Source organism: Cebus imitator, unplaced genomic scaffold, assembly GCF_001604975.1.
Source record: "Cebus imitator isolate Cc_AM_T3 unplaced genomic scaffold, Cebus_imitator-1.0 Scaffold31, whole genome shotgun sequence".
Taxonomy (NCBI): Eukaryota; Metazoa; Chordata; class Mammalia; order Primates; family Cebidae; genus Cebus; species Cebus imitator.
The window spans coordinates 8883671-8907324 of NW_016107346.1; the positions used below are offsets into that span (position 1 = coordinate 8883671).

General features: G+C 42.3%; 1 protein-coding gene across 2 annotated transcripts in view; it reads right to left on the minus strand.

Moving 5' to 3' along the window:
- VWA3B (von Willebrand factor A domain containing 3B) overlaps positions 1–23654 on the minus strand; it is a 232069-nt gene that overhangs the window by 17072 nt on the left and 191343 nt on the right. For both annotated transcript variants that reach the window (XM_037736937.1, XM_037736936.1), the window contains exon 23: positions 6013–6124. In XM_037736937.1, the coding sequence (XP_037592865.1) occupies positions 6013–6124 (112 nt within the window). The remainder of the gene's footprint in view (positions 1–6012; positions 6125–23654) is intronic.

A 23654-nucleotide genomic window follows, 5' to 3' on the forward strand; every position in this document is an offset into this window, starting at 1 on the left:
CCACAGCACGTGGGGCAGTGGCTCCCCGGTCCTGGCTCATGTGCCTGCTAAGCAAAGCCCCACGTCCTCTCATGGGGCAAAGAGACAGCTGCTGATTTTCATCTCGATCCACATGTCTTGTTTTAAATGGCCAAAGGGATGAATTTTTTTTTTTAATACACACAAGCCAGCTTGTCATTATGTGTTTTCTTATTGGACTAAAATGTTTAATTTGGGTTTTGAAATATTTACACATTACTCACACATTTTCTATCATAAACGGACTTTACCCTTTTAATCAGAAAAGCAAGTACTACCCTTTAGAAATTATTTCTATTCTGGAAACAAGAGCCACACACTGTGTGCCCCACGTCCCTCCCACAGCCCCAGGTAAGGGTCTGGGCTGCCACCACAGCCACATTGGCCCATGTGACTCTCTCCAAATTCTTAGCCTCTGGGACTTAGCAGTATCTAGTATCAAACCTGCTAGGCAATTTTTCGGTTGTTTGCCTAAATTGAGAAGTTGCGACAGAGACTGCGTAGCCGACAAAGCCTAAACCATTTACCACTGACTTTCTTCTTTGAACCTAAACTTTTTGGAATGTTATGATGACTTCCTTTTAGTTCCTTCAATTCAGTTTCCTTCTTTGTAGATGTGGGTCTTTGTTCATCTACAGATATAAGCACAGTTTCTCGCTGTCCGCCTTCAACTTGGCCTCGTGGGCCCCGCTGTGGCCGCACTCTGGGCGGCTGGAGGGCCCAGGACTGGCCTGTCCACCACTGCTAAGCCTCTGTACCTGCTCCTCCACCTCATTAAGGAATTGCTACCATTTCTTGTGTCCTGATTCAAGATCAGCTCCAATTTTTGGCTTCCCTTACCCTGTAGTTTCTCTCTGTCCTCAGCCTTGAGAGGTGAGGTCGCATCTCCCAGCTCTAAAATCTCTGAGACCTGTTGGAAGACCTGAGCTCTGGAGGGTGGCCAAGCTGACGAACCTCCACTGCCTCCCCTCCTTCTCTGGGTGGAGGCTGGTGGGCCCAGAGCCTCCACTGCCTCCCCTCTTTCTCTGGGCGGAGGCTGGTAAGCCCAGTGCCTCCCTGGGAACTAGTCGGCTCCCTGCCTCAGTCAGAGGCTGTCCCGTACGCAGCTGGGGAAAGGGCCTGCACTCCTGCGGAGGCCCTCAGCAGAAATGCTGCGGGTGCTCAGGGTCAGAGAGTTGGTGTCACAATCTGAGTAAACAGTGGACGTCAGTCTGTTTGGTGAAAAAGGCACGAATAGTTCTGAACCTTTGTTCCAAACAGGTTTTCTCAGGCTGGAGGCTGGAGTTTATTTTTTTAAACCTTTGGCTCTAAGAACCTTTCGATATACCAAGCCCAGCTGAAATTCCACCTCTTCAGAAAGGCTTTCGCTCTGCTCCAGCCAGCGCATCCCTCCAGCTGCCCACTCCTCGGTAGTGTCATCCTTCACAGTCCTCATGTTCGCTTCTTCCTCCAGTCTCGGAGGTTTCCTTTCTACGCGCTGTGCTGCCTTTTGTTGCTTTGACTTGCTGTGATAGGCTCTAAGCTGCTGTGAAACAGAAAACTGCTCCCTCCTTTCCAGGAGAGGAGGTGAGGTGTTTATCCCTATCTCCTAAGAGGAGCTTTCATATGGGATGCAGAAAACCTCTTTCTGTGGAATTAACAAAGGGCTGTACATCATCACATGTAATCTACACAGCAAGCTTATGAAGGGTTTGTTTTAAATCCTGTTGGAAAAGACAGGGACATTGAGGTGCAGAGAAACAAAGTGGCTGTAGCTGTGTGGCCAACAGAGGCAAGAGGCAGAATTGAAATAAATGAAAACGTAGGATTTTCTGACCCGAACTCATTACACCTGAGAAAGCGTTCCATTTTGTCCCCATTTTTCTTCATTATAACTTGTTTTTATGGCATAGTGCAGAAATCACTGTGGGGTTCCTGAAGTAAAATGCTGCTTCTCACTGAACAACAGGAAGGATAACCCAATTTCCACATATAATGATTTAAATTAAGGGTTGAAAATGCACCTTCCTCCTTGCCTTTCGGCATCCGGATGAGCCAGGCTATCACTCTGTACAACACAGTCATTTCCTCAACTGGATAACCCACACCTACCCCTGGAATAGCATCAGCCACAGGGAAATCCCCGCCACAATCCCAACGATGGGGGCAACAGCCAGCCCGGCCAGCTCAGCTGCGTGGACCTGGCCTTATGCACTGGACACCCCAATCCAGTGACTCCAATCCTGCCTTCTGCTGAGGTGCATTTTAAAGTGAGCTGTTTTTCTTTAAAAATGTTTAGGAGGTTTTGAACAACAGTTACCAGAAAAGGACTCACCAATAACGCCATGCCTGTGTTCTGCAAAATTCTATTTGGCCTTTTTTTTTTTTTTTTTTTTTTTTGCATCAGGGAAAAGAGTGACTCACAGTGAACAGGTTAACTAAATTAACATCACCAGTGAGGGCAGGTGAGCATCATGCGCCTCTAGACAGGATGACCCAGAGGGCCGCAACATCACTTAGGCAGTATCCTGGCAGGGAATGATAACCTGAATCTAATCTAACCCAAATCGAGGACCACTCTATAAAATAACTGGCCTTACACTTAAATAATGCCACTATCATGGAAGATAATAGGAAAGATAAAGAAGACTAAAGAGACATGCCCACTAGATGCAATACACGATTCTGGGCTGAGACCTGTACTGGAGAAAATAAATGTGACAAAGGCCATTATTGCGACAATTAATGAAATCAAAATATATAATATAACAATGTTACATTTTTTGAATTTTCTAACTTTATTGTGGTTTTGTTGAGAGATTATTTTTACTCTTAATACACACTGATGTGTTAAGGGATAAAATAATGATAAATGTTACCTAATTTCTAAGAGTTCTAAAAACATAAGGGGTGTGTGTGCGTGTGTGTGTGTGTGTGTGTGTGTGTGAGAGAGAGAGAGAGAGAGAGAGAGAGAGAGGGAGACAGAGAGAGAGGGAGACACAGAGAGAGAATAAAATAAAATATGTGATAAAATGTGACCAAATGTTAAAAATTGGCAAATCTGGGTAAAGAGTATACAGGGGTTCACTGTATTATTCTTGCGACTTTTCTGTATGTTTGAATTTTTAATAAAAAAAGCCTTATAAAAGTAAAGTTATTCCCAGTTAAGGAAGGATCAGGTGACTGGGGAGAAAGGGCCCAAAAACTAAGCTCATGGAGATAACCCACACTGTCACTCAATTTGGCTGAGTCAAAGCTCACTACTTAGACGCTAATCAAAATTACCAATAATATGCCCAAATTCAGATATTTCCTTCAAGCTGACTTATTGTAGTTTAATTACACTGCAAATTAAAAACTCCCACTTGGTCAGATCCCATGCGGCTATTGGGAGCACAGTATGTGCTTTCTGCTTCTGATTGCACATGAAAAGAAGTTTCCGTTGTGGCCTCAGGCATTGCACGTAGCCATGGTATTAGCCCTGTCTCCTCTACTCCCCCAGTAGGTCTTTAGAATTTTCTCATCACACAAGGATGGTGCTGGGTGGAAGTTTGAGCCATTCCACATTTCTCTGGGGCCCTGGCCAGCAAACTGACCCCAAGCCCTAACTCAACCACTTAGAATCCAGTCCCTTTTCTCATTTTATTTTCTTTTTTCTTTTTTGGAGATGGAGTCTCACTCTGTCACCAAGGCTAGAGTGCAGTGGCGTGATCTCAGCTCACTATGACCTCTGCTTCCTGGGTTCAAGCAATTCTCCTGCCTCAGCCTCCCGAGGAGCTGGGATTACAGGCACGCACCACCACGCTCGGCTAATTTGTATTTTTAGTAGAGATGGGATTTCACCATGTTGGTCAGGCTGGTCTTGAACTCTCGGCCTCAGGTGATCTGCCCTTCTCAACCTCCCAAAGTGCTGGGATTACAGGCGTGAGCCATTGCGCCGAGCCCCGCTCTTAGCATTATCGTTCGACTGTCAGTTTAGCAAGAAAACCCTCTCCAAGGCTCAAATTCAGAAAATCAAAATTTCACAAGCAGGGGTGGCCTCCTACAATCACCGCTTAGAAAATCTGTGCCCCAGAGAAATGAAAGATTTTCAGTACTTCTTGTAAAGAAAGGTGTCATGCCTGAGCCTACACTCTCATCTCAAGTGCTGGGATCCATATTTACTCTCATCCAGGCAACTCTCAAGCACATTTATCACATTTCACATAACTTGTCCTCGTTGTCAGTTGTACATATGTGCCTGCTAGAAATCAAAAATCGTGCTGAAGTATTTTTTCCCACTTAAAAGATTATTCATTTAAATTTAAATAATAATTATTCTTTTAACTGTTGATAGATAGATCATGCCTATGAAAGGCCAGCTATGTATCTGCAGTGTAATTTTTTTTTTTTTAGAAAGAGTCTCACTTTGTCACCCAGGCTGGTGTATAGTGGCACAGTTTCAGCTCACTGCAGCCTCTGCCTTCCAGGTTCAAGTGATTCTCCTGGCTCAGTCTCCTGAGTAGCTGGGACCACAGGTACATGCCATCATGCCTGGCTGGTTTTTTTTTTTTTTTTTTTTTTTTTTAGTAGAGATGAAGTTTCACCATGTTGGCCAGGGTGGTCTTGAACTCCTGGCCTCAAGTGACCTTCCAGCCTTGGTCTCCCAAAGTGCTGGGATTACAAGTGTGAGCCACTATGCCAGGCCTGCAATGTAATTTTTGCCCAACAGAGCTTCCTCAAGGTTTTCTTCCAGTTCCCTTTGCCCTACAAACCCTTCCCATACTTTCGAGGGTGACCTTTGTTGTTATGTCTCCCAAATCTCCATTTCCAGACTCTAGACCCAAATCTCCAACTGCTTCTCTGACACCTTCAGCTGGGTATCTCCTAGGCACCTGCAATTCATCATGTCCCAGATACATCTCATTGTCTTTCCGTCCACACCACCATCTCCTATAGGTACCACCATCTCCTGTAGGTACCACTATCTATCCACTGCCCTAAGCCAGGGACCAGAGAGACACCCTAACCCTATGTTATCCACTCTTCACACAGCAGCAGGAGAGAGCTTTATAAAACTTCAAATGTGATTGTGTTTCTCGCTGCTTTAAATGTGGCTCTCATTGCCCTCAGCGTAATGTGCAAATCCTAAACATGACCCTTTATGCATGGCCCCATGCTTACCTCTGAAGAGCTTTATTATTTCCACCCTTCCTTCTCAGTCTAAGATCCAGCTGGAATCTATTTTATTTCTCCAGACATAGTCTTCATTGCTAAGTCTTCACACATACTGTCACCATCCATGAAACTCCCTTCATACCTCCACCCCCTGGTGAACTGCATCTGGCTGATTCCTTCAGGAATCACATCCCCTCAGGGAGTCTGGGGCAAACCTCTGAGGCCCAGCTACCCTGGGCATGTGCACTCCAGTCTGAGGCCTGGGCACTACTGTTGTCTCTGATGGAACTCTCTTTCCCAGATAGTCTCATGGCTTGCCCCACCTCCTTTAAGTCCTTATTCGTATGTCACCTTCCCCAGGAGCTCTTCATTAACCACCAAATATAGAATTACAACCCTCACCCTGACATTCTCAGCCCCATTTGTGGCTTGATTTTTCTTGACGGCACTGTATCTGACATACTGCATATTTTACCTGTTTATTTCATTGCTTGACTGTCTCCTTTAAGATGTAACCTCCACAAAGCAAGAATGTTCATCTGCTTGCTCATAACATTAGACCAATACTTTCAAAATATTACATACATGCAATGCAGCAGATAGGCAATAAAAATTTGTTTACTAAAAAATGAGATATTAAAATAAATGCATTTTTCTGGCTACCTTTTTTTGCCGTAAATATATATGCTCATTTCATGAGCTGGCCTGAGATATTCCACTTCTTTTCTCTGTGAAAAGTGGGATAGCTCAGGCCAGCTCACGACATGTCAGTGTTCTAGCAAAAGCACAGGTTGAAACTTCTTGTCCCCAATATCAAATTATTTAACAAAAGTCTCACAAAAGAAATTTGAAAACTACCTGGAAAATAAAAGCCATTTTCATCACATCTTGCAATAACCCTCTGTCCTTTGAGGGGATCTGGTCTTTTTGATTTGGTTTTCTTTGTTGGATTTCCTTGCAATTTCTGTTGCTGACAAAGACAAAACAGTAATAATTGATGACAAAAAGTGAATGCAGATAGTGTAAATGATAAACACTGGGTAGCCTAGTGATATGATTGATTTGGCTCTGTGTCCCCACCCAAATCTCATGTTGACTTGTAAGTTCCAATGTTGGAGGTGGGGCCTGGTAAGAGGTGGTTGGATCATGGGGGTGGTTTAGCACCATTCTCCTAGTGCTGTTCTCGTGATAAAGTTCCCAAAAGATCTGGTTGTTTGAAAGTGTGTGACCTCCCCTTTCACTCTCTCTCTTTCTGGCCGTGTGAAGATGCGCTTGCTTCCCCTTTACCTTCTTCCATGAATATGTTTCCTGGGGCTTCCCCAGTTATGCCACCTGTACATCCTGTGAACTGTGAGTCAATTAAACCTCTTTTCTTCATAAATTAACCCAGTCTCAGGTAGTTCTTTATGGCAATGTGAAAGCAGACTAATATACCTGAAATTTTCTACTGAGAAACACGTTATAGAAGAACTATAGAATATCCCTGTACTGTACACATACTTTGGAGTGCTTTCTATTTTATGTTAATTAAACATTACTATTTTGGCAAGGGCAATTTCTGCCCTCCACAATTTTTATACTTTAGTTCAAGGTACAAGGAGAACTGAATGAGTAAGTAAAGAAAAGGGAAATAAAGAAAAATTATATATACAACTAGAATTCTTTGACAGTCTCAAAGCTGGAGAGCAAAGACTACACCAGCACCATGACCAGCACTGCTGACCTCCTGGAATAGTGAGAAGTAAAGGGACCCTTCAACAGGAAAGTCCACTAGCAACTTTGAGAGAGAGAGCAAGGCACTGAAACATAGTGGTTTACAGAAATCCAATATCCTAGCCCACCTCTTCAGGACAAAGGAAAACCTTTATGATCACTGTCACACAAAGAGGAAAGAAGTCCATGAGCTGAGATTGGCTAATAAATGAATTATCTTCATTCCTTATATCTTTTGGTTGATGCAACAGTGAATGCTAGAAGTCAGTGGGGCAGAGCTTTCCAAGTCTGAGAGAAAATAACTTTCAATCCAGAATTCTAAACCCAGGCAAACTGTCAATCAAACGGAAAAACAGACATTTCTGGTCATATCCCTAAGTAGAAACTTTCCCTTCCCATTCATCCTACCTTAGGAAGTTACTTGAAAATGTACTTTTCCGGTAAGAATGACACGTCTGCATAGGTCATAGACAGCAGGAAGTCTCCCAGGAAAAAAGAGGATTTAGAAATCTTAGAAATATATGCATACATATGTACAAGAATGCATATATATATATATATATATCATATGCAAAAGTAATTATTCAAACAAGTAACATAATTTTAAATACAGAGAGAGAAAAGGTAAAGAAATCCTTTTGCTTAATGCTATTAACATTCTTCAATTGGCCAGCATATCACATAGGACCTTAAGGAAGTCCTGAACTGTGACTTGTCCCAGTATTTAACAATATTTATCCAATCAGAATAATACAAATACTTTTTTGTGTTCTTTTAAATGAAAAATTTTAAACATGTACTATGAACCTTTGGAAAGAGTACAACATTGACAACACAAAGGTTTAAGTGCAGCTCTTGGAATATTGGAATGAAAGGGGAAAGAAAACCCAGAGCTTTTACTACATGAACTCAGGAATTGAAGAAGTTATAAATCCTGACAGATCAAGAAGTAGAGGCTTATGTATATTAAATAAAATGTTACAAATGCAGCCAATAGAATAAAAGATAATGTAAATATCCAATATTAGGAGCAGGAGACAAAGAGGGGAAGGATGAGAGTAAAATTACCATTTTTTTATACAGTGGAATAAAAAATTTAAATATAATAAATAATAAAATAGGGAAATATGTGAAACATGTACTACAATAAAAATTAATAATTAATCTGGAAATCTCACAGAGGAAAGAGAGGGAGCAGAGAATACCTTTATTTTCTGTATGAATGAATCAAAGTCCTGGACTACTCCTAAGATACATATGTACAGAAAACATTCAAAGCAGCACAGCAAAGGCTTTGAGAGCTGAACTACAATGTAAACTGTTGTCCAAGTCCCAGATTACCAGTACGAACCTTGAACAATGCACGCAGACTTAAGCTGTGAGTAGCACAGCCTTCTAAAACTGAACTGACATGGAAATCACTGCCCATAGATGGTAAGGCAGAGCTTGCAGTCCAAACCTAACCAAATCTGATAAAAAAAAATTTAAATCTCCTTCAGAGAATTTAAACAGGATCCAGAATATTAAAACATAATATTCAAAATGTCCATTATATAATAAAAAATGCAACGGACAAAAAAACAAGCAAATATGACCAATTCTCAAAGTAAAAGGCAATTAATAGCTTCCCAAATTGAGAACATTTGATATTGGAATGGTCACATAAAGACCTTAAACTAGCAATTATAACCATAGTCTGTGAGGTAAAGGGTAAATACCCTTGAAACAAATGGCAAGGTAGTTTTTTGTTTCAGCAGAGAAATAGGAACTATTAAATACAAATGGAAATTTTAGAAGCAAAACATATAGTATCTGGAAGGACTCAGTAGTAGAAATGACAGAATTGATACAACAGAGAAAAGAGACAGTGTACTCTAACATAAAACAGTAGAATGTATCCAATTTGAAGAATACAGAGAAAAGGGATCTTTAACAACGAACAAGCTTCTTTTCCTGTTACAGATAATTTCTTCAAAAACCAGCTCAGTTATAATTTTTCTGGAAAGATGTCACCCTTAGGAAATTTCAGAAAAAGAAGGAACATATTGCTTTGTTATTTCCAAATGGCACTACATGAATCAAAGGTGGAGTGAATGTCAATGGCTATGTCTACTACATGCAGAAACCAGTAGCATCATTTTGACTTGTCAAGTCCAACTCTAAAGTTCCATTTCTTTATGCTTGATGACTGACCATTAACAGAAATATCCAATCCCTATTAATCTCTCCAAAATCCCCCATAGCCTTCATTCCATCATCCAAAATAGTCATCATTTTTAATTCCCAATCAATTTGAGGACAAATGTTCTTGTAAAATATATTTAAATTACTAGAAAAATGAAATAGCAGAGAAAGAGCTTGAGTTCTAAGTAAAATCTATTTAAGAATTCTGAAAAGCAAACATGTAGTGGTAAAAAGTTTGGGAAAGAAGACAAGAATTCAAAGTACCACCAAGCTAGTGGTAGATCTACCATTTATTCCCTCTAGTGTCTCCTGGCCTGGTTCAAAAGCCAGAAGTAGGTACAAGGGTCCAGATAGAGAGAGCGCTAGAAGAATCCTAGAGTTCTAGATTAATAAATGGGAAAAGGAAATTCTAACACTCAGAAAGAAAAATTGTCCTCTCTTTTTATTCTCCATTCTCACGCCTCAGTCCCCAAGCAATTGTGTGGCAGTGCAGCAATGTTGGGAGTCCAAAACTCTGAAGGAGGATAATCTTCCTGTCTGATTAGCAGCATGGTGATTTCGAGAAGGTGGAGTGCAATCCCATTGTTCTCTCTCTCTCTCTCTCCCTTTCACTCTCCACCCTCTGGCTTCGGATGCAGACACAATAAATAGAAAACACTGAGCTGGGTATACATTAATAATCCCAGATTTCTGGTTGGAGAACTGAAAAGAGAAGCCATAGGGAAGTAGAAAGGACTGGAAAGATCTTTGATATAGAAAACCCAACACCAAACCAGACAAATATATCACAAGAAAAGGACACCACAGACCTATATTCCCCATGAATGTAGATGCAAAATCCATAAGAAAATATAGCAAATAAATCCAATAACATATAAGAAGGATTATACTCCACGGCCAAGTTGGATTTGTCCCAGGAATGCAACACTGGTTTAACACTCATATTAATAGAACAAAAGATAACAATTAATGTAATATACCATGTTAATAGGATAAAGGATAAAACCACATGGTTGTTTCAATGCATGGAGAAAGAGTATTTGACAAAATCCAACACCCTTTTATGATAAAAACTCAACAAACCAGGAACAGAAGAAAACATTCTCAATTTGAGGAAAGACATCTATGAAAAGCCTACAGTAAACATGATACCCAGTTTAGAAAAACTAGATGACTTACCCTTAAGATCAGAAACAAAGTAAGGCACTCTCACCACTTCTATTCAACATTGTATTTGAGGTTCTAGCCAGTATTATCAGGCATAAATAAATAAATAAATGTCTCCAGAATGGAAAAAATAAAACTGTCTTTATTTGTAAATGACATGATTCTATATTTGAAAACTCTAGGGAATTCACCCAAAAGCTACTAGAATTAATTAACAAGTTCATCAAGATGTCATGTTACAAGATAAATGTACCAAAAAAAAATCAACTGTATTTCTATGTATTAGTACTGAATACTCTGAAAAAAAAAAATTAAGAAAATATTTTATTTATAATAGCATCAAAAAAGTATTTAGGAATAAAATTATCAAAATAAGTGGAAGATTTATACATTTGAAACTAAAAAAAAGTAATTGAGAGAAATTGAAAATCTAATAAAGTGACATACCATGTTCATGGATTGGAAGACTTGATATTATTAAGATAGCCATTTTTTCCCCAAACTGATATATAGACATTATAATTTATATTAAAATACCAGCAAGTTTTTTGTTTGCTTGTTTTTGGATTTTCTTTTTGTTGTTATTGCAGAAATTGACAAGTTGAATCTAAAATTTACATATGTAAATGTAGAGGGCCCAGAAGACCGAAAAAAGTTTTGAAAAAAAAAACAAATTTAGAGGACTTGTTTTTTTTCTTTTGAAACTTACTATACCTACTGTCATCAAGAAATTGTGGTACTGACATAGGGTAGTCATATGGGTTGGTGAAATAGTATTGAGTCCAGAAATGAATCCTTATATTTATAGTCAATTGATTTTTGACACTTTGGAACAAAGTTTGGCAGTTTCTTAAAAAATTAAACAAACACATGATCTGAAATATTACTACAGTATTAGATACCTCATCAAGAGAAATGAAAATTTATAACCATAAAAAGACCTGTATATGAGGATTCATATCAGCATTATTCACAATAATAAAAAAGTAGAAATAATTCAAATGTCCATCAACTGAGGAATGAATAAACAAAATGTAGTATATCCATACAATGGAATATTATCCAGCCATCTATTTATAAAATACATAGAAAAGGCAAATAAATAGAGACAAATTGATTCTCACTCCGGAGCTGAGAGTGTGAACAGAGAGTGACTGCAAATGGGCATGAGAGATCTTATTAGGATGAAGATAACATTCTAAAACTGGATTGTGGTGGTAGTTGACAACTCTTGTCAGTTTTATTAAAAGTCATTGAGTTGACATAGGTAACTTTCATGAGGTACGAATTGTACTTCTACAAATCTTTTTTTTTTTAAGGTAAAAATGTTTTTGGTTTGCTCTACATAACTACTCACAATATTCTGCATACTGTAGTGGACTGAATGACTGAGCAAGTACAGGAGCTTCCAAATGCATCTATAAATCAAAAGATAAACCACATAGACCTTTTTCTCCAAGTTGCTACACTGCTGAAACTGGGGATTTTCCATCCTAGATTTTTACTCATTTTTTTTTTCTTTCTTAACCATAAACTTATTATAATTCTTGAGTGTCTTAAATAAATTAGCCCTCCATCCCAATTAGCAAAATAATTCTCAAGTGTCTCCTCTTTTCAGACCATCATATGCTCCTCTTCTCCATGACACTAAGTCCCAATATAAAGTGTTTGCCAGACATTGTGATGCCACCTTTTTGCAGTGATATAGCTACACCTATGTATTTGCCATACTATAATTATATCATAAATAAAATATTCAATGCATAATTTATGAGTTCATTTGCAGGCCTCCTCTTAAGAAACTCTCTAATTTATGAGGTAGCTGACTATAAAAATTTAAATAATTTCAGGCAGTCTGAAAACCACTTGCTCTTGGGTCATTATTTATGTTCAATACAATTTGGGTTCTGGAAATAAGTGGGCTCATTTCCATGGTGCCCTGATATGACTGGGTTCTGTTGTAGCCATCTATCATTTGGACCTGTTTGGAGATGATTTTTAGGTTCAAAAATAAGTGGGAATATGGTTTATAACCTCAGAGATGAAAACTTAGATCCAGGTCCTCAGAAGTGGAGAATTAATAAGCTGAGGGGTTAAGGTTTCTTACAGGGACCGTGGCAAGTCTTCAGAGCTTCATTGCTTGTAGCCTCTGCAGTCATGGGCAAAAATGTATGGTGAACACTACTCTTGTTTACAATGCTCACATTTAGCTAGATTTTGCTTGGGTCCCTCCCTACTCATGGAATTTGCACATTTGCTGAGGCAATCAGTATATCAGAGAGAATTCACCATCACTGTTGGATGGTGAATGTTACCTGCTTATTCCTGGGCTTTCACCCAGAGGAGAAACCTAAGCACTCCTTCTAGTGTGAGATTCAGAATGGCTTACTGTGGTCTGAAATGACCTCAAAGGAAGGAGTTGGACTAGGAGGCAGGATAAACACATCTAGCTGTGTGACTCTGGGCAAACGTTTAACCTTCTTGGGCCTCAGTTTCTGCATAGGCAAAGAAAGGGAACAAACTAAATAATCTCTAACACTCCCTAGTTCCCTATTTCTGTACAGCAGGGTCTAAATCTGCACTCTTGGAGAAACTGTTAGGATATATGTAGAAGGCCAGGATGCAAGCCTACTATCCTTGCTGGCAATTCCCACAAGATGAGCAAAATGCCCCAGCCAGAAGTGAGAAGGTGAGTAGCACAGTTTCCATCTTCATGCTCCAGTGGGATGCCCACAGCACAGCTTCCTACGGTCATCTCTTCAGGGGAAGACTGTGTAAAGTGTTCTAATAATGGATGGAATGCAGAGTCTTGAGAATCTGGAGCCTGCCACGCTAGATCAACTGTTACTTAAAAACCTCACTTTTCCATAAAGTTTAAAGCCTTTATGGAAAAGCCACCTTGCTTCAGGTCGCCAGTGTTCATGTCAAAGACCAACTGGCTGGGAAGATACTTGGGTCACTGAGACCACAAGACAGTCACTCTGTCTCCAGATGAATAAAAACCTATGATTCCACAAAGATGTCTCATCGATTCCAGGAAAGCATTTCTCCCCTTTAGATTTCATTAGTATGATAAGTCATTTCTTAGGACCTACGCCTAGATACATTTAAAGTTCCTTTTAAAAATTCTGAATGAGTAGAGTCACATAATTTATTTAACTAGCTCTCTTTTATTTCTAGCTTCCAAATATTGATTCTCTCAATGTCTTAGCCAGAAGCTAACTGAAGAGATTGCTTTCTACATTTTCAGAATGGATTTAAAGGTATAAATCTGTTTTTCTATAGCTGTCACTCACATCCCAATTCATCTGATAGAGAATAGCCATTCACTCTGTGAAGAGCTTCCCCCTGCATGCGCGACAATGAATGGTAGCAATGCTACGGCATTCATTCTTAACATTGCAAATGCCACTTAAGAATGTCTTTCTAAATGGTTACAAGTATCATTCCCCTTCAAGTCATTCATACACCTATAAGTTCACTGGGAAGGACAAGAACAGATAATAAAGGAGTTTGTAAAAGTAATTCATGTTGGTCGTGTGCGGTCTCAGGCCTGTAATCCCAGCACTTCATATGGCCGAGATGAGTGAATCCCTCAAGGCCAGGAGTTTGAGACCAGCAAAACCCTGTCTCTACTAAAAATACAAAAAATTAGCTGGGTGTGGTGGCATGCACCTATAATCCCAGCTATTCAAGAGGCCAAGGCACAAGAATCGCTTAAGCCTGGGAAGCCAAGTTTCAGTGAGCAAAGGTCACGCCACTGCACTCCAGTTAGGGTGAGAGAGTGAGACTCCATCTCAAAAAAAAAAAAAAAAAGTAACATGTTTACTCTGCTTTGTTTCCAACTATTAATATTATTGGCAAGAATTCATTTCTGGTTAATTGCACGGCATGGGATTATGGAGGGAACTATTCACGATGGCCTATCTGAGGATTCATTTGCACCATGGCACAGTCCGTTTTGAACTGCACCACAGATGAAGAACAACGACCAGCTTCAATATAATGGTTCATCCCATAGAAATAGAACATGGGCTTCCCAGGATGAAAACACACATCTCACCAGGGCAGCTAGAGTTGCCATCCCTTCAGCCAGAATATTGACAAATTTGTTCCAGAAAGATGACATCCTGCTGGTTTTGAATTTTGCCAAAGACTTCAGGGGTGCAGTATAGTTCACCTCAAATAACATCTCCCAACTCCATTTCCTTTCTGCCATTCCTCACCTATACATGCACAAAAATACATGCAAACTACTGAGGTTTCAAAAGAAACCCATGGGTGATGAAAGTCAGAGGAAACAGAGAGCAGGAAAGGTTAGCTCTTAAATAAATAAGACAACATATGTTTAGACTTAGACACACAAGAATAGCCACATACCAGTTTCAGTAAGGAAGTGCCATGAGCAATGATACCAGCAGGAGGGATGCTGTGTGCTAAGTAATTTGATTTAGCCTTGTCTACAAAATTCAGATAATCCAATTCACTTCCTTGCCAGATTCAATCTCACGTGATATAGACTAGGGCTCCAAATTGTTCCACCCCCCTTTCATTTCATGACTTAATTTCAAGGTCATGCTCTTGGACATGTTGGTGGAGACAGTGAAATTACTAAATGTTTGATGCTTTAAACTTTCCATTTAACAAGCTGCATACTTCTAAACTGGGTACAGAACACATTCCTACAATTTAACTAGATCTAGTCCTTGGCTCAAAATCTTGTTTAAAAAAATCCACTTCTAAATACTTTTCCTGACCTAAATCATTGAACTCCAGCACATACAATCCCCAAATTCTAACAGCAGCTGCAACAGGCTTCTCTGTTCACGTTTGTCCTTAAGGCCACATAAAGTCTGTGATTGCTCTAATCAAAGGAACGTGTGTAGGGTTAGACAGGTGCTGACCTTTCCCCTCTCTAGGACACCTAATTATAAGACTGGGACATTTGCAAACTGTCTCTGTGGATAATTCAACTCCCTTTAAAACCTTGGTGAACAGGACAGGGCTAACCTGCAGCATTTGGGAACTCACTCCCCCACTCCCCCTATTTACATATAGAGGGATTTCATCCACTAAGAAAGTATACAGACTCTGCATCCCTTTGAAAAATAAACTGGAGAGAGAATGAGAAAAGACCTCACAGGAAAGTAGAAATCAGGAATGGCAAACTCCTGCCCAGCCTCTCCATGGTGTGGTGCGAGTGACCCATGGTAAATGAATTGGAAGGCCTCAGTGTGCTTTCCTTCCCAGGACATTTGCACTTTAACAGAAAGCAAATATTGAGCCAAAGAAGTGAAGCTCTAAGTGGAATTTCCTGCCTTAGCCCTGAAGATGAAGTGGGATCTCCTTGCGAGCTACTCTCAAGTCTAGCACATCTGGGTGGGGGCTCATGAAAAAGCAGCCAGGCAGCTAAGGCTTAAGGGAGTCTTTATCCCTTCCCTTCCAGCAGTCTTGGGCGCTTAGCCTTGCTTTAAAAACCAAAGGGATGTAGAGGAATGCCTTGTGAGCTTTTCCCCAGCCTCCTCAGGGTAGTATAACTCTAGAAAACACACTGCAAGTAACACGCATCCCAAAACAGTGCAGCTTCCACTTTGCTCTCCAGGTGCTGCTTCCTGAGCCTCATACAGGCCTGGTGAGGGGTTTGGCCTCAGCCTCATCCCAGCTGGTGGCGCTTTGTGCCCTGTGAATGGCTAAGACGTACAAGAAACAATTCCACAGGCAGATCCAGGAAACATTCCCTCCCCTCCCGGACCCCAGGGCAGCACCAGGCTGTGGAGAACAATTAATCATCCTGAAAGCAAAACCTCCAGTCAAAATTTAAACAACAGCTACTTCGAGGGCTTTGATGAAAAGATAAACTTGCATGTTTTTTCTCTCTTCTTTTTTGTAGCAGCAAAGGAATCTAATAAATGTATACTATATTTCAAAAAGAAAAAGAAAAAATCCCAAACTATTTCCCTATCCTGAAAGCAATCCTGCAACATCATCTCAGGGAATATTCCCTTATTGCTCTTTTAGGAAAAAAAAAAAGCAGAGAGACAAATTTGAAGTGTGTTACGTACTTAAATCTGAAAGTCACCAAAATTTGGGTTTTGTAATTCGGCATTCCTGACAGTCATCTCCCGCTACTCTGGAGATGAACAAAAGCCACACTTGGGATCCACTTTCATTTCACTGCCTGAGGTATGAACCACTACCAGCTACTTACTTTACACAAACATCTCACACAAGACTGTCATGTGCAAATAAATTCTGAGTCTTTAAGAAAACTTTTCAAGACGTCCACTTCTCTGGGCTGGCTATTCCGCCCTGACCCATGTGTCCCCCTTGCTTTCACCCCTTCCCTGCCCTACTCTGTGCTCCCAGAGGCTGGCCTCCAGGGAACACACCACCCTGTCTCCCTAGTTGGCAGTCTTGAGGCAGGGGCCAAGCTCGGAAGGCAGGAGGCCGGGGCACAGTGTCCTATCTACTCCCCGCTCTGTCTCTCTAGAACTCCAGGAACGCTCTTTCTTTCCCTTGCCTCTTTGCGTCTGGGGGTGATAATAACTTCGGGCTATTGCTTGTCCTGGTGTCCTGCAATATCCCATGGACTGCCTTAGACTGACCTTCACCTCTACAAAGAGTTCCTTCATTAACGTTTCTTCACTTGTACTGAATGAATTGGATTCTGCTTCCTGGGTTGCCCCTGCTAAACCCTCTACACTCCGTTTTCTTCCTCCAGACAGGGAGGCTAAAACCGTCCCCAAACCTGTTTAGGGTGCTTGGGTATAATGCATGGCTCGGAACAAGGACAAGCATAGAGGCAGGAGAGCGCTGGTGTCTGCCCAGCCGAAATCTCCAGCGAGGAGGGTGCCTTTAGCTGGTTGCAGTTTTTGTCACCTCAGGGATCCTCAGAGTTGACATCCACCTTCCCACTCCTGAACATCAGGACACTAGACAGAAGACTTTTTAGAAAACAGAGTTTGGGGATATTTTCCCCTTCTTTCAGTTTTCTCCAGTGACTGGTGTTTCTGAGCAGGATGCTCTTCTTAAACCCAGCTAAGCATGGCACAGTAGCAAAAGGCTTCATTTTCTCTTTGTCATCCTCTCATTCCCTCTGGGATTTCAGCTTCACTCTGGCCACACCCCTAGAGGCCCATCAGGGTCCCGCTTCCAGATGCTAAACTGTCACTGTGGTGCTGTCTGAGGACAGCATGGTCTAAATGTGCACTCATTTCTGTGTGATGGCAACATCACCAGTGCACACCCCAGTCCTGTTAACTTCCTGCCCATTGATATGGACAGGAGGCAGGGAAATACTGGGTAGAAAAGGGTGGGAGGGCGGTCCTGGTAAGGGACCCTTCTCCAAGTGAGAACATGCATTCCTGTTTTGCTGCTCAAATACTGCCTTTTCCAAAATCACCCTGGCCCGCACTGCCCCCCATCCTGTACCCATCAAAACCCAGGCTCCACTAGCAGCAGAGCAGTGGAGAATGAGAAAAGAGAAGAGGCAGCCTTATGTTGCTGAGAAGCAACTTGACTTCAGAGGAATGGCTTGATGGTGGGACCTCAGAGAAGAGTCTGGTGGGTGTCGCTGAACCCCAATGGAAGACCAACTTCGCACTCCATCCCCTTTCTAGCTCTTCATCCTGCTGAGAGTCACTTTCATCAGCACTAAAATCCCCCACATTTACCATCTTCAATTTGTTCGTGTGATCTGATTCTTCTTGGATGCCAAACAAGAGCTAGGGATACAGAGGGCGGTCACACTGAACAGTTAAACACTTAGCTATCTGCAGACAGTAAAACTAAAGGAGCAGTGTAACACATGCCCTCTGGGGCTCCAGGGGTCACAGGTGGCTCCCAAGATGCTACCTTGGAGCCACACAGAGTTCTGCTCCTGCCTGCATCCAGAAGTACTTGTCCTGGCCCCTGCACCCACAGCCCCTCCTGAGAGGGACACCCTTTTCACGAGTCCCACGAAGGGGTCAGGGAAATTTTCCTGTTTCAACACCAGCAGATCTTGTTCCACTGGAGAACAGTTCATAGCCGCTAGGGAGCTAGTCTTCCCAACAGACCTGAATATCAGCAGAACAGACAGAAGTTTTTACTAGTGGAATTAGAAAGGCTGATACTTAGTTAGGGTGTGATGCCTCCCACTTCCCTTCAAAGAGAAATCTTGTGGACTGCAAAAAAAAAAAAAAAAAAAAAAAAGGTTACAATGCAAGAACGACAACTGGTTCATTTACTATCTGGGACACAGATAACAACGGTATATATTCTGCCTTTATTTTATGTAACTGAAAGATATTTTCCTCCATCTGCCCAGCTAACATCCTCCTGCATGTATAGTGTCAAAGTCTAATCCAACAGAATATTCTCGACTACGAATGATCTCTCTTCTCTTCCTTCTCCCAATTCCACCTCATCCAGCCTTACCCATACCTGCCTCCCTATGTGCATTTCCCTAACGCTGTTTCTCCTGGAGCAGAGCACTCAATTCCCCATCCCTGAAGGCCATAGGTTCCAGCTTCCTTGCCAGCCACAGCTTTGGGAAGGAAACATGAGCAGCCAGTGGTGTGGGTAACTTTCCATGGCCTCCTTTACGGCTGTTTTCAGCTCAAAATATTTTCTACCTCCAAATTTTCCAGAGCAGCTAAGGTTATGGGTGAGAGGGCCTTTTTGATCTTTCTGGGCCAAAGGATTTGCCCTGGAGAACAATCCTTATTTATTCAGGAAATGTTGGAGGACAGCACAGCTGGGCTGCCCTAGACCAGGCTCCCAGGGAGGATTAATTATAATTCACAGATGCCCTCCAGCAACTTCCCCTATTGTTCAGCTCTGAGGGCTCTGGGCTGGCCAGTGAGGGTGAAATCTGCAATCATGGTAACATGAGGGGTGCTAGGGAGGGGAGTTTTCAAAGGGAATTTAAAATTTCAGACTTAAGATTTCTCCTTTCATTATGTAGTCAGTGAGGCAAGCACCTGCCTCCAGGGACACCACGACGCCAGTGGATTATGGAAATAGGTGGAAACCATTACACAGTCAAGCATGGAATGTGCCCAGGGCAGGATGCCAGGCAGAGCAGGTGGGAATAATGGCCCTCATTTTAGGTCTGATCTGGGGCCAGCCAGGAACTGCCCATGGAACCTGGAGCATAAAAAGCAGGCACAGGCTCCCTGGACACGGCAGTTGTTGCTGTGTCTCCTTCCCACCTCTGGTTCTTACCGACAGAAAAATCATGAAACTGCTCCAAGTTTAGGAATCAGTGAGGCAGCTATGCTGGGTGCCAACCCTGCTCCAGATGAGGGTATCAGAAAGCCCTGTCCGTCCAGATTCCATAACACGCCCTGGAGCAGGCTGGATGCAGTGGCCACAGCCCTCTGGATACACGTGGGCAGCCTACCCCAAACGCAGTGGACACAGCCCTCCGGACACACGTGGGCAGCCTACCCCAAACACAGTAGACACAGCCCTCCGGACACACGCAGGAAGCCTACCCCAAACGCAGTGGACACAGCCCTCCGGACACACGCAGGAGGCCTACCCCAAACGCAGTGGACACAGCCCTCCGGACACACATGGGCAGCCAACCCCAAATGCAGTGGACACAGCCCTCTGGACACACGTGGGCAGCACACTCCAATTGGTCTCATGCCCATTTTGCTGCTTGTTGTCAGTCAGCTCATGGGGATGCTTAATGATTAACAGAGGGGCTCTTTCACTCCACTTTATACACATCCATCAAAAGCTTTGGCCTTTGCTGAAAGAATTTAAAATGAGACTATATTTACAGATAAATAAGTAAAAATGACTTGCATCTATGGTGTATTTTTCACCCCAGAATCTCAGAAGGCCTTGAAACCTGGAGCTTTGTATGCTCAAGGTTGAGTCCTGTTACAAAATCCAATCTGTGGGGTGTGATAATAAGGTGTTTTGAAATCTCAGAATGTATCACACATGGAAAGGAGAAGTATTGTTGTAAGAAAATAACATTCAAAATCTTCCACTACGGAGGGCCATGCCACGAGTGGAAAGAGCGGTGAGAAGTCACCAGATGTGGCCCCTCCTCCAGTTACCTAGGGACATTTATTCTGGAACTTGGGCATTCCCCTAACAGACAGGGGCGGCTTCAACAGCCTGTGTGAGGGCAAGGGAGTGAGGGGACAGTCTTAGCCCCCGACCAAGAAGAGGCAGCAGCAGACCCAGTGATGCCACTGCACAAACTAAATGCCTTCTCCTGCCCTGGCTCACCTGGTGTTCCCACCCTCTTTCTCCCTGCCTTCTCAGTGAAGATCTGGAAGCAAGTCTTTACTTCTTATACTAGCTTTCTCTACTTCTACCCACCCTTCTACCCACTGCAAACTGGCCTCTGTCCCCACCATTCCACCGGTATTATTCTGGCCAGCCTCACTAATGCACTCCCTCTTGCCAAATCAAATGGCTTTCAGACATCATTCTACATGACTTTGCAAAACTCCTTGATAATAACTTCAGCAGTGGAAATAGCCATCACTGACAATACATGTTGTGTGCATTTACTGCTGAGCACGTGATGCTGCACACTCTCCTAGGCATATGATGTGCGTGGTCTCACAACCATCTTTTAGGCCGGTGCTTTAATTTTCTATTTGGAGTCAGGTAGACCTGAATGCAAACCTTGGCACTGCCGTCTTCCAGCTGTGTGATGCTACTCAGGCCTTGTAAGCTGGGTTTTTGCCTCTTGTCCTCAGCTCTCTACCCCCGGCCTCCTGCTTCTCTAACTCATCTGCCTTGGTCTCTTCCACTGTCTCCTCCTCCTCTCCCAGCACTTAAAACGGCCTCCAAATCTATCTCAACTCTGGCCTGTCTCCAAAACTCCAGACGTGCAGCTGTGTATCAGCCTCTCTCACCTGTGCGCCCGGTGGATATCTAAGAATCAGGAGGGCTGAAAGTGAACTACCTTTCCCTGAAAATCTGCGCTTCCTCTCACTGTACCTCACCTGTGTTTGTTCCTTCATTTATTCATCGAAATACGTATGTGTGTCTACAAGGTGCCCTCCATGATTCTAGGCTCAGGGAGCACCTACAACACCACAAACCAAGTCCCACCCTTATTTCAGTGGGGAAGACAGACTAAACCAACGCGTACATCATGTTAGGTAGTGAATCGTGCTGCGAATTAAACAAAAATTGGGCAGAGGGATAGAGGATGACACGTGGTTGGGTAGGCTGGCCAGGGAGCACCTGTCTCCCTGAGGAGCAGAGGAGGGATGGAAGGGTAGCAGTGCTTCTGCTCCCACAGTTGTTCAAGACTGAAGTTTCATGGGCATCTTCAACTTTGCCCCACATGTCCTACTTTCCCACAACCCATGTCTCTTTTACCTGTCCTCTCCCCACTGTTCCTACCTGGCTCGAGGACTCAACACCTCTCAATGGGAGCACTGCACCAGATTTTGTTTTTTTACATGGAGTCTCAGCTCACCGTCAGAATAATCTTTCTAGGACACACATCTGTAAATGTCCTTCACTTGCTGAAAACCCTCCTTGGTGTCCAGTTCCCACAGGCATAAGTCCCTGACCCCAGCAGAGTTCAAGTACCTCGTTTTCTGGTATGTTTTCCCACCTTCTCTCCTGCCATGTTCCCCAGGGAACACTCTGTGTTCTTTTCCACATCCCTGCCTGAGCCCAGACTGTTTCTTTCCCTCAGAACACAGTCTTGGAGAGCCAGTCCCCAATCCTAGACATCCTTCTGAGCCAGACTGGATTGGTGAAGATTCCCTGTCTAGTCAGAAGAGGTCACTTTTCCCCATCTTCCAGTTGTTCTCTGGGGGTTCCTCTGTTGTTTTGTATAAGGGTCTGCATTTCACTCATTCAATGCACATGTGCTGAGTGGCCGCTGTGCACTGGGCTACACTGTCAGTGCTGTGGACACAGCTACAGATAAGACCAGACCAGGCCTTGGCTCTTACAGCGGTGACGCTCTAGCACAATGTCGCCTCCATTAGGCTGGGTCCATGCATTCAATGCAGTTAACAAATCCCCGTTTTGTGTCCAACATGTGGTATCCCCCTGGGAGATGCCAAGGAGACAGGCCACTCATCACCTGAGAGCACCTGTCCCATGCGCAGAATCTTCTCCATGATTTTTGATTGAAGAAATTACGGGAATATTTTTATTCCCATTTTGTGGTAAGAAAATAAAGACAGAAAACAATTAATTCACTTAATTCATATGCTGTGAACAAGGAGCTTGCTTGCCAGAATTCCAGATGAATTCAGTGGAACACAACTATCTTTGCTCTGAATCACAAGTGGCTTCTTTTCACTCCCTTAGCAACACTTCCTATTGCCAATTTAATATGAAGTATAGATAAAAGAATATGCCAGCAAATTCTGCCGTTAGGCAGCGGGGTCTCCACAGCTCAGCACCTGGGACTGGTCATGGTCTGTGGTCCTCATTTGAATAAGGATAGTCTAAGGACTAAGTCTATTGTGATCTAGGTACTCCCAGTACCTAGAATAGTGCTTGGCATCTTGTGGGCACTCATAAATACTTTAATGAATAAATGAAAGAGCAAGCAGACAGGAAGAAGCACAATGAGAGGAAGATCATCTTTTCAAGGAGAGGCAGGTAATTCACTCAGAGGGCATCTAGGTGAGAAAGGTCAATGAACAGCAAAATGTCTGGGGTTATCAGATGGTACCTCCCAAAGAAACGTTGAACAATTCTTTGAGGAAGTCATTTTGTTTGAATAACATTACTAGACATATGACGTTCTGTGATAAAAATTTTTGCATTCTGCACAAAAGACATAGCTTTTTACACTGAAGGAAAAAATGTGATTTGCAAAGGAAAGAATAAAATGAAGGAAAACAAAACACAAGAATCTAGAGCATTAAAAACAAAAGTTTAAGCCACACTAAACCAGTATTACTTGGCAAAGACTGAACCCAAAATGATGAACCTCAAAGGTCAGATCTTTGCGAATGATTTTCAGACTATAATGTAGTGAACATCTGAAAATTATCTAGGATTTAGTAAGATTTTGGATGAACCATTCCATATCTCTTAGTTCATTTTGTGCTGCTGTAACAGAATACAACCAACTGGGTAATTTATAATAGACACTTACTGGCTCACAGTTTTAGAAGATGGAAGGTCTACGATTGAGGGGCCAGCACCTGGTGAGGGCCATCTTGCTGCGCTATAACCTGGCAGAAGGCATCACATGGGAGAGAGAGAGCGTGCAACAGACGTCCAGACTCATTCCTTTAATAAGGAATCTACTCCTGTGATAATAACATTAATCCATTCTATGAGGATTAATCCAATAATCCATTTATGACCAGAGCCCTCATGGTCTAGCCAGCTTTTGGTGTTATGGCACATATATATTTATATGCCATATATATATATATATATATATATATGTATTATGTTATGGCATATGTGTATATATATATATATATATATAT